Raw genomic sequence first — 12,388 nt, forward strand, 5'->3', positions numbered from 1 at the left:
ACTGATTAATGTCAGGCTAAGGAAGGACTTTGGAGTTACTTTTCTGTCAAAATCTTAAGGTTACTCAATGGAATAACTTTGTGACTGGAGGTGTCTTTTGGAAGGTCGATCTTTGAACAGTGAATAATAGTCAAGATGGTCAAGAAAGCAGCAGGGAAAAAATATCTAATGAGTGCCTTTCCATGGAGATCTGCATTGTGTAAACTTAATCCAAATATTAACCTTCAAAAGTAGTGTGCAGCCAGCTTTCCTAGGGCCTCCAGAGTCACATGGCGCCCTTCTCTACCATGCATTCTGCCCCAGTAAGCTGACCTATATGGACTCCGTCAGTATGCTTCCTTGTCTTCTAATTTTTTGTAGGGTTTGACCAATGGGGAGCCACAGAAGGACACTGGCAGAAGGGGAAGGTCAAGGTTTCCCTTGATTCCAGCCCCATAAGGGCCCCTTGGGATGCCGAAGTCCCTCAATGGGAGACCATGACTCCATTCAAAGCCACTGAACTAGAAAGCTTTCTCCTACCATGTTCTGATCACTGCTTCTTGTTCTTGTCCGTTTGGACCTGGGCATGTATAACAGCTCTGGTGCCACTAGATGCACGTTACTACACTAGACCTAAGACCTGCGGTTCCCCTATAACCACACCTTTGTAAGTAATCTACTTGTGGATGATAGAAATGATCATATTTATCAAAAGCCATCGGTTTCCTGTTGGGATTCTGACTGACACAGGTAGATATCTTATTTTATTGTATCTATAGATGATACAACATTTTACCTACTGATGAAGCTTATGGAGGTTATGCAACTTGGCTAACGTCACCTTACTAGTAACTGGTGAGCCTGGACACAAACTGTCTGATCAAAAGCGGGGCTCCTTCCACAATACTCACTGCTGCCTCGCCGTTAAGAAAGAAATCTATAGATAAGTATATGTCTCAAATATGTAATTTATGTATTAATTTGTATCATAAACATAGAAGATACATAGATACATAATACATAAATCTGTATCATAAGAAAGTCACAGTTTTCATACCATCCAAAATAAAACCAGGTAGTTCACAAAATTTTCATTACAAATAACAATAAGCTAACAGATCAGATGCTGTGGGCATAGCGTGCTATGGATACAGTATATATCGAAGAGATCTTGATGTAGCTATTTTGACATGGCTTATAAAACAAGCCAGTGCATTTTTCCAGCTTCTTTTTAGAAAACTACATAAAAGTACAAAACAGATATACTCAACTGTTCCCCGAGGTCTTTTCTGTGACAGGACCATGGATGAAGAAGAAACAGGCATAGGAAAAAGGTTGGCAGTCAAGCAAGGGTGGGGAGAAAACCAGACAGACCTACTGCACTCATTCTTTAGAGATTAAAACAAATGCTTTTGTATTTTAATGCAGCTCTTACGATACAGATGTGTCAAAGAATCCACATCAATATGCCCTGCATTGCCAGCCTATATTGTATGGAACGTAAATCAACTTTTTATAGGGACAGGACCTTCTCATTATTGTTTTCTCCATTCCCACTTCTAGTTTTTTAAAAACCTATAAAGTGTATACATGTATATGTGTGTACACATCTATCTTTATATATATATATACACACATATACATATACACACAACAGATAGATGGTTAAAGAGATTTTTTCTCCAGTTTTTCTAAGTTAATGGCATTTAAATGTCACTTTACTTTTTATAGCTTATCGAAAATATAACACAAACACTAAGTTGAGTAGAAATTGCCTGTCTGCTATATATTCGCCACTAAAGTAACCCAAATAACAATGCAGTCACTACTACCTCATTCATGGAGAAGATAGTAACAGACACATTTGAGCCTTCACACTTACACAAAAAAGAATCGTGTGCAGACATGATCAGTATTCGGGACAACCCAAATCTCTCCATGTTTGTGCAGGTCAGGTGAGGTGATCACTGCGGGTGGAAGATAACATTAAAGAACTATTTTATTTTAAGCAACCATATCCCTTCTCTTAGAAATCTAAAAGCAAAAATACATGCACAAATTAATATATGGAAAATGTTTAACCTTATTAGCTATCAAGAAATGAAAATAAATACAATAAAATGCCATGTAACAATTTTATGTTTTGAACGTGATTAGTGTAACAACAGGAAGGAAATCACTTGTGTATTATCAAAAGCAAACAGGTCCTCACTTGGAAACTATGCAGAAAGCAACCTGGTGTCTTATTTAACCATCAAGTGTTGAAAACTTCAAAGATGGTTAACCATGGCTACTGAAACTCCCAACATAAGAAGAAAAAATGCATTTTTAGCTAAAATGAGATTTTAAAGCAAGAACAAAGAAAAGTATATGATCTTGCAAATCGCCTATCAATTTTTCTGTCCTAAGTTTGGAATAAAAGAATGATTTCAGTGTAGGAGCAGAAAGACCTATTGGGTTATCTTCTCACTGCTTGGTTATCTTTCAGATTTTTCAAGGTATTATACATTCAAAAACCAACTCAAAGAGGAGGTGGCTTATTAACAAGAGAGATAAGCAATACTTCATCAGAAAGACATAATTACAATTCTGAAAGATCTGCCAAGAATAAAATATTGCTCTATCTGAATTCTTGCCAATTCTCCTCTTTGATTTTAACCTCTATGATCTCTATCGCACCCATTTTCCATTTGTGCCCTTAGAGATGGTCATAAAGAATAGTGCTTCCACTATTCCGTCATGAGCATTCTGTAAATACACTTGAATTCTTAAAGATAGGTAAGACAGAGAATTAATACTATGAGGTTTGTAAAACGTTCAACTTACCTTCACATAAGGCTATGCATTTTAAGTTACGGCTTTGCAGGAACTGAGATTGCTGTCCTTTTTTCTGTGACTAAGTTCCAAAAGAATTTAAAAATTAGAATAAAAATAGGGCAGTTGCTGAAAAAAAACTGATCATCATTAAAAATAACGGTTACTAAGATAGCTCCAGATTAAAAAAAAAAAAAAAAAGCCTATCTAGACTAGTAGCAAATATCCTGGAATTTTCTCTCAATGTCAAGTTATATTTGTTGTATTGTCTAATTTCTGTATATAATCATTATTAAATCACTCTCAAGATAAGTGAACTGAAAAATGCTAAATTAACATTCAACAGCCTCACAACATAGAATTAGAACCCAAATGTATCTTTACTGGAAGCCTGACATCTTTATTTCAAGGGAAACAAAATTAAAGTTGCATGATATTTTCGAACATTAAAACCAATTATTCCAGATCATCTAACTACCCAAAACCAACCCATTTTTATAGCATCATTAACTAAGCCACAGAGGTTTCAGAACCATCTCATGTAGAAAATCTGAGGTTTTGTTTTTGTTTTTAGATATTAAATTGGCTATCCTTTTTCTTTTTAATTTAAAGTCACAGTATTCATCAGATGGATTTTTAATTTGTCCAGAATATTTATTTTCTCTAAAACAACAAAGGATTTGTGCTTGCTCTTCTGTCTACCTGGAATGTTCTTTCTTCCAGAGAGCCATACGGCTCACTGCCTATAGGCCTTTATTCACATATAATCTTCTCAGAGAATCCTTTCCTGACTACCCCATTTCATTCTGGTTCCATCTTCCATCCCATAGCATTCAACATGCATTTCCCCTGATTTTTCTCCATTAATATTTACCACCACCTAGCATTCTTTCTATCTAAATATATATTTATATTCACTCAGTAGAATGTAGGCTCCAAGTGGATTTGTCTATTTTCGATCATCACTGCAGCCCAATGCCTAGGAGAGTCTCTAGCACTATAGTGGGAGCTCAATAAATACTTATTGAATATTTATTGAATAAAGGCATTCTGGTTATTGCATTTTAGGGTGAGTTTTATTACTTCATGAGTAATGACCACTTAAAATAATTTTGCAGACTTAAAAAGCCTGAGTATTTATTGAGGTCCTGCTGGCGAATGAAGCTAGAGTTCACTCATCATACACGGCCACTTGAGTCGGTACAACACCTGAGAGGCACTGCTGCTTTTACTGCTTGACGCTGGCTCATCCTTGGCTGACACCTTCTGCTTCTTGTTCATCCCTGAAAACATCAGCAAGATAACAATTTACGAACAAAGCTGTATGATGCAACTCAAAATAGAATCCATCTACACCGCAAAGTTCCACTTTAGGAAAGGTTTGATTGCATCAGGCCACAGATGGTCACAATGGGAGCAGCTGCTGCGCCCTCAGCACCTGGGGTGGAAAGTCAGTGGGTTTTGGAAGTCCTCATTGAATTAGAGAGTGGAAAATCTAGTTTTTTTTTCTTTGCATTGAAACAGGGATACGAAATTCTCTTGCATAAAACTGATATTATTAGAAAATGCTTAAAACTTGGTTTGAAAGGCTTTTAGAATCTAACTTTCATTCTTATCACCTGGTTAGCAAAGGGATGGGAAATACAAACAGTATCAGAAAAATCTATCTACACTGCAACTTAACTTTGTGAATTGTTGATATATGCTCAGTTCTATGTAGAATTTACTATTTCTCCTAATAAACGAAAATTATATAAGTGCTTTTGTCTATCATACTCGCAAGTCTTAGCTTATACTCTGTTAATGCCATGATTTTTTACTGTGAAATAGTTTAGACAGAACAGAACTAAAACTAGTATCTGTTTCAGAATAGGTAGATTTGTAGCCATACTTTATTTGAAAATGCTCATCTACTGTCCTGAGGTTGAGAAGTATGTTGATTTTTTTGATTGCTGTTCCAAAAGAAGGCTTAAGGAGAAACGGCAAAGCGTGTGGACCAAATTGCAAATGGTGTGGCCATAACCCTTTCTAAGTCAGACATCCACCCCAAGGGACAGAGGTGCGTGGGGTCAGGTTGAGGAGCAGGCCTAAGGTTTCAGACACACAGTTCTGAGGGAAAGACAAAGGCCATCATACACAAAGAGACTGTTCTGTTCTCTACTCTCTAGACTCGTAGTCCTCAAAACCACCTGTGAAGTTCCCTTATCATACTGCAGTGCTTCTCAAATTTTTTTTCAGATCAAGGACACTTGAAGAATTTGATGAAAGCAATGGACCCTGGCCGCAGACAAATGAAGATTCACATAGACAAATTTTACATCCTTCTGTATCTCCCACAATCCTTTCCATGAACCCATCTAAGGAGTCTATACACCAGTACAAAAAACAAAAAATGACAGAACTTGATGATGTTCCTTAGCCACACTAAAGATATACTTATTTCTTTAAACTGGTTTTATATTAGTTTTTTATTGTGTTCTGTTTTAATAAGATTTAGAGTCTGATTTATGCTGATTTTGTTTTCTCCACTGAACTATGTTACTCTATTTCCTACACTGTCTGATTCTTCCTGGTATTTATTTTCTTACTATTATTTTGGCATACTGTGTTTTCAAAGACCACTGCAACAATATTTCTCAACACATATGCTTTTTTACAATGTGACTTGGCCACCCTTTCAACAGGAGACGGAATCTAATTCCCTAACCCTTGAATATGGATGGGCTTGTGACTGGGTGGACCAATACTGGACGTGGGAAGTGACACCATGTGACCTCTGAGGTGGTCAGAAAAGAAACAGAGTCCACCTGGTGCTCTTAGGATGTGTGCTCTGGAAAGGGTTGGGTGGAACACTGAAAAACAACTTGCTGTGGTGAAAGAGCATGAACTTGGGCGAAGGAATTAGACAGGTAGGCCTGTTAACATTCACCTAGTCATTGGACCTCTCTGAGTATCCTTTTCTATAATATGAGGATCTTGAAACTTACCACCCAGACATCATGTGAATGACATCTTCTGAAGTTATGTCATCATATAACCACATACACACATAGGAGTGCACACACATACGAGCACACAAGCAAAACCAACTACATATGCAGGAATATGAATATAAATGCATTTAAAAGTCTGAAGGGAAATACACTAAACACTGAGATTGTGGAAAATAAGAAAAAATTCATTTGTTATTTTATACAATTCTGTATAGTTTCAGTTTCTTTACAATAGGCATAATTACTTTATATTTAAACAGAATAAGTTATTGTTCTAAAGACTCACAGTGATCACTGTGGAATATTTCAAAAAATTTTAAAGTGTAAAGAAGAAATCATCCCAAATTTCATCACCTGAGGATTATCAATGCTAATAATTTGGTGATCATTCTTTCCATATTTTGAATTTACTAGGCTCCTCCTCAGCACATGGTTTCAATTTATTCCAGAATAATTTTTTACACAATCTCACCAAAATATTAACAAGAAGTTGTCAATAAGTAAGATGGCTTTGAGGGTGCTTTTCTAATCCTAAATTTTCCATACTGCTCAAAACTTCTTTATGGGATATATAATAATCCAAATATCAGAAGTCGGCAGGATATAGAATTACACTCAATGATAGTGGATTAATATGTATGTATACTTTTCAGCGCTTTACTTAATGATTTGCATATACTATATTCTCTGTATTTACTTATGGATGGAATAAATGCAGAAACTACTGAAACAAAATTAAAATTCATTTTGACATTGACAAAACACACATTCCATCTTATCCACTAGGACAAGTATCATAAATTCATCTTGACATGTGAGCTTAGTTTTCACTTCTGACATTTATCAAATGAATTTAATAAAAATATACCAAATAAGCTTCACTCACTTAATAGAATATTGTGCCTGGAATATACGACAATAAAAAATTAAAAACCTAATAAATTTGAGGTGAGAAGTCAAACACAAGCTTACCTGAGTAACCAAATGATATGCTTGACATTGGACTAAGATAGATTCCACTTCCATACATTGCACCGTGGAGCTAAAATGGGAAGAGGTGGGAGAGAAAGGGGTCAGTCAACGGTTTCAAATGTTAGCATTTTTACAAAAGAAGGCAATCAGTCTCATGTTGTTGCATTAACTCTTAGAAAATAATAAAGCTCTTATTCTAAGATCTAATTTGAAAAGAGTACTTAGATCCTTGTCCTTAAAATTCAGAGTGCATTGATACATGGAAAACGATAGCCAGAGAAAAAAATCCTTGATAAAGGTTTTCCACTCTACCAATGACAAAGAGAGTCACTTATTACAAAACACGGCAGTAGGCATTTTTGTTAATGAATCTAAAATTCTGAAAACAAAACAGGCTGAAACATACGTGACAGAATTTTGATTAGGACTCACATGCTAGTCTATCAACAAAGTATCCTATTCAGATTGCCATTGTACAACACCCATTCTTATCGTCCTCTAAAATTTTCAAGTTACAGAGTTTCGTTAACTAAAACTCTTCGACTGGTCTAAGAAACTACTGTACTCAGAAGAATTAAAATTCTCTCTTATTATCTCTATGTTCTAAGGCCCTTGCACTCTATGTAGTACGAACTGAATATTAATTCAATAAATGTGCATTTACTGACATTTATATTCAACTGAATCATCTGAACTGCCATCAGAGTGTGAGACCTAGCACAGGTGAGCATCTTATTTCCTGATCTCCTTACATCGTCAGATGAAAACCAGCTGTCGGAGAGTGAAGTGGGACGTTGGAGACGAAGGGCATAAAGGAAGGATGGGGACTATATCCAGGACGTCCTGCTAACTCCCAGTGCTGCCCTGGAGGCCGAGAAGCAGGTGGCAGATGGCCTTTTGGGGTCCATTCTCCACTTTGTTTATTCTTAGCTCTATCAGTTCTTCTCTTAAAGTATTCACACCGAGGCAGCGCTCGAGAAATGTGTGTTGAATTAGCAGTCAAAATGCTTGTATGGTTTTACTTTTTGCAATGATGATTTTTTTCTACTTAAGTTCAAAGTGATTTTATGATTTTTTTTACAGGGAACTCAATTTTCTTTTTCTTTTCATCCTTATACTGTGTATAGATCAATTCTGCTTTGGTTATTTCATGAAAATCATTTATGCCCATTAGAATTCCAGGTAATTATTTGAAGCTTACAGGCTTCCCCTTTTGCAAGTAAAAACATAACACCAGGATTTCTTACTGAACTCCAAGACTGAAGAATAATGAAGGCTTGTCAAAGCATTCAGAGAATTTACCTGCAGTCTTGTATTAGAAGCAACAACCAGACCGTTCCTCAGGATGGAGTGCCAGTTTTCAATGTGTGAGCCACTAAAACACAGAGGTGGGGAAGGAAAAGGCAAAACCAAAAATCAGTGATCTTTCAATGTGGTCACAATATAATAAGTCATGGCGCCTTCTGAAAGTTCTGAGTTTCCAAGTCAAGTATTATGTAGTACACTCTTCAGTGTTAATAGCCAACTACTAAAAGAGAATGGTTTCCTCCCCACACATTATGGAAGACTGAGACGGAGACACACCCCCATCAACATTAAGCCATACTCACTGAAATGCAAAGGTGCTTCCAAAGAGTTTTTTAGCAGCTCTAAAATTGGATTCTTTGGCTGGTGGACTGCTGAGAAGAAGGAACTGATGTGGAGTATGCATAAACTTCAATTGCTGCCGTTTAAAACAACGACAAATGAAAACATGTCAAATTTAACATATAATCAGGCTGCTGACGATTTCAGATTTTACTGGATTAAGAATTATCTAGTTTCAAACCACAGTAATTTTAGGCTAATCACATTAACAGGACCATTCATTTAAAAAAAAACCTGCATAAATGATAAATCATATGGAATTGCTGATACAAAGGGTAATTCTTTAGGCTAATGGAAAACGAATAGGAGACAGACAATCCAAAGGCATTTATATTTAGCTTGGAATACACCATGTAATCAATCACATTCAAGCAGATCTGCTTCCTAATTACATTTCTTTTTAAGATTTTCATTATTGATTTCCCTAAGTATACACTAGCTATTCAACGGGGGAAATATTCTGAGAGTTTGCTAAGCAGAAAAGTTAATTCAAGATATTAAAATTGCAAAAATTATCATCATTATGCTTTATTTGCATATATTTATAAAATTAGAAATTGCCTACATTCAAATATAGTTTTCCCCTTTGTTCATGGAAAGAAACAAAATCAGAACCTTTTGGATTAGTTGCTTGACAAACATTTTCGAAATGCTGCCGTTTCACCTAGGAATAACCTTATATAAAAATACAATACAGAGGAATCTCACAGTTTAGAGATTCCCCACAGACAGGAGAGCCGAGATTTTAGATCCTGCTCTTAGGTGACGATCAGAACTGAGATCAGAGTCCATTAGCTTTTTTTTTATTTTGTAAGCGTATTAGGCTGATAAGGGAGATATCTGGAGGCAACATCTTCTTCGAAATAGAAAAGTGGAACTGTGCCAACATGAAACTGACAATGATAAAAAGCACATTACCTTCCTCTGGTCAATCTCTAGATAATATTCTTTTTTTTTTTTTTTTCTTTTCTTAAAGACTGGCACCTGAGCTAACAACTGTTGCCAACCTTCTTTTTTTTTGTTGCTCTCTGCTTTTTTCTCCCCAAATCCCCCCCAGCACATAGTTGTGTTTTTTTAGCTGTGGGTCCTTCTAGTTGTGGCATGTGGGATGCCCCCTCAACCTGGCCTGACGAGCTGTGCCATGTCCACATCCAGGATCCAAACCAGCGAAACCCTGGGCCTCCAAAGCGGAGTGGGCAAACTTAACCACTCTGCCACGGGGCCGGCCTATAGATAATATACTTTCTATCACTTGTAGAATAACTAAACGATTTCATATTGACTCTTATTTACTCAGAAGTTCAGGGTAGCAGCCTGAATTTGAATTTGATATCTTGGAACAGCTTGGAGCTGGTGCACATATGGCAATTTCAAATTGAAGAATTAGGCTTATGCTGAGTCTACTTCAGTTTCCTGCAGAGGCTGGCTAAAAACCACACGGGTCAGTTCTCCCAACCAATAAGAACTCCTCCCATTTCTGTTCGTATATGTGAAAAAACGACTTACCCTGTTAACTGGCAGTTTCACAATATGTGACCTATTACTTGAAATAACCCTGAAATTAATTAAAATAATCCATCAGTCACAAATATATGCCAAATATAAAGTTTCTTCCTTAGCTGGCAAGGGATTTAAATTTATTTTTGCAGTGACATGAACTAAACTGAATAATAATTTTACAAAGTAATTACATTATATTATCTTGCTTTGCTTCCTCAAACAATTAAGAGCTTATGTAACAAAAAAGATAATCTGAAAAAAACAGAGAAATACTTCCTTAAAACCTAAGAAGATATAATGTTTAATAATCTCAATCTCAAATATCAGCAAAATGAACATCTCTGGATATACTTTCAAATAGGGATAATCTAAACACAAAGATCAGAAGTTGATTCATATGTCTGCTTCCTTTGCTCCTCCCTACAATGCTTATTTAGGAACGAGTTTTTATAAAGGTCCTTTTCTTTAAATATTTGAGGATCTCTTCGGGTTGATATATACAATAATTTATATATACAAACTGTTATTCAACACATTTAGACACCGAAGTTGAAAAAACTGAATTCAGGTATCTGAAAGAACTCATTATTTAATGCTTTTCCATATACAAAATAATAAGTTGGGAAAATTGTAAAACATTTTGTTAGACTTTCTTTTCCTTGAAAGAGTGACTAACAAGCTGAAAAAAAATGATCCCAAATAATTAAAAGTTAACAGGTTAACTTCAGGGAAATAAGAAAGAGATTAGATACTTGAAATTTTTACCTTCATTTGGAATACGACAATGTGAGAATTTAAAAAGTTAAAATGAAAACTGTGTTATTTTATTTGACTAGTGAGAATTTTCATAATAGATCATAAAAGATACAAAGACCTGTAAACCTAATTTTTGTCATGGTCTCATTTGACTAAATTAAATGCGTATTGCAAAGTTTTGACTGAGTGAAAGTTGAGTACCAGAATGATGAGGTGGCCAGCTTCTTTCTCCTTCGCCCATCTTTATATACTTTTTAAAAACTTCCTTGTTGTGGTATGGAATAAGTACTCAATCAGATCCATCTCTTATAGTCTTTACATTTGTATTACTGCATGATAATCGTGGTAAACATCATAGCCTTTGAGTTTTCAGTGATCTCAAAGAGACAGGTACATAAAACCCTCAGAGGAAGGGTGAGTAGGTATGACTGTTTTCATTTTGCAAATGAGAAACCAGAGGGTAAATTACTTGAAGCATGTGCAGCAAGGGGCGCTCTCAGTCCACCTGTCCTGTTCCTGGTCTGGCCCTCCTTGCAGGACCCGTGCTGGACTAATGCTACGGCCCTCCCCAGGCTCAGTCGGAAACAGAGCATCATCTGCAGTCATCAAACAAAGAGTTCATCAAATTTATGCTGTCCTTGTTAGGGAAGGAAATTACACAAGACATACCTTTTAGAAAGATTTTCAGTACTAAGTACTGAAAGAGTGAGTTTTATCACTCAGCCCTCAGTTAACGAGAAAAATAAATGAACCAAAACCGCTTCACCCTGGAATCCAGTTAATCACATTTTTTAAAACTATAGACAAACTGCCATCAAATACATTGCCTACCCGTGTAGTGCACAGGACAGCATTTTCTTCCCCTTGTGATGTACAAGTTTTAATTAAAGTGAGAGTCATTTAAGGACTCTCGGATTATAAAATCACCAGGCCTCACAGGCTTGTAGAACTGTAGCATTGCAGGTCTTGGGAAATAGGCTTTTTTTTTTTTTTTTTCCCCCTTAAAGCAGGCAGTAGAAAATGATGCTGTTTTCATTAAGAGGAAAATTAAAATTTTATACCATTGCAGCAGGGGATGAGCAAGGGGGTCTTGTTTATCCATCTGCTTCTTGATTTCCAGATAGGGTGCCTGAAAAAAAGTCATTACAGTTCTTCATTTTTCTTAAAAATTCCTTTTTATTTTTCTTTTTTGCAAAAGGAAAATCAGATTGAACTGGTATGCCTAATCTAGTTAAACTTGAAAATCTGTGGCTGTGACATGGTGACAGCGACAATTACCCTAATTGCACCCCGCAAGCCCCCATGGTGTGAACTCTGAACTTCTGGCAACACAAAGGACTTGTCCACACATTTGCTACTAGGCTTGATCAAACTTCAGCCTGGCTCCCACGCAGGAGGCCACGTCCCTAAAGATGATCCCAGGCTCCCGGCTGTCTTTGTTCAAGAAAACCCAACGGTGCCAAACCACAAAAGGTATGTCATACCGATGCACACTGCTAACCTTTCAGTAACTCTCCACTTATCCCTCTTCTGTATTTTCCCTTTCCACACAGCCCCCTATTTTTACTTCTCCATGGCGGCTTTCTGTTCTCGCTTTAAGAACCTCAGTCACCTTTGTCCTACTTGGAGGTGAGCTCAGCTCACACTGCAGTCTCTCTCCCCTACTGCAGTCCTCAAATAAAATCTGTCTTGCCACCTTTAACAAGTGTCCCGTGCGTGTCTCTTTG

At 36.6% G+C, this 12,388-nt stretch overlaps 1 protein-coding gene across 2 annotated transcripts in view; it reads right to left on the reverse strand.

The window, feature by feature from the left end:
* PARP8 (poly(ADP-ribose) polymerase family member 8) overlaps positions 1-12,388 on the reverse strand; it is a 168,372-nt gene that overhangs the window by 13,102 nt on the left and 142,882 nt on the right. Inside the window, exons 19-26 of one of the 2 annotated variants that reach the window (XM_044779350.2) lie at positions 11,723-11,790; positions 9,912-9,960; positions 8,369-8,481; positions 8,061-8,133; positions 6,759-6,828; positions 4,003-4,076; positions 2,806-2,875; positions 1,862-1,946 (exon numbers count right to left, since the gene is read on the reverse strand). In XM_044779350.2, coding sequence (XP_044635285.1) covers positions 1,862-1,946; positions 2,806-2,875; positions 4,003-4,076; positions 6,759-6,828; positions 8,061-8,133; positions 8,369-8,481; positions 9,912-9,960; positions 11,723-11,790 — 602 coding nt within the window. The remainder of the gene's footprint in view (positions 1-1,861; positions 1,947-2,805; positions 2,876-4,002; positions 4,077-6,758; positions 6,829-8,060; positions 8,134-8,368; positions 8,482-9,911; positions 9,961-11,722; positions 11,791-12,388) is intronic. The other variant, XM_070519664.1, reaches the window with a different exon arrangement.

The sequence above is a fragment of the Equus asinus genome, chromosome 10 (assembly GCF_041296235.1).
Source record: "Equus asinus isolate D_3611 breed Donkey chromosome 10, EquAss-T2T_v2, whole genome shotgun sequence".
NCBI classification, from domain to species: Eukaryota; Metazoa; Chordata; class Mammalia; order Perissodactyla; family Equidae; genus Equus; species Equus asinus.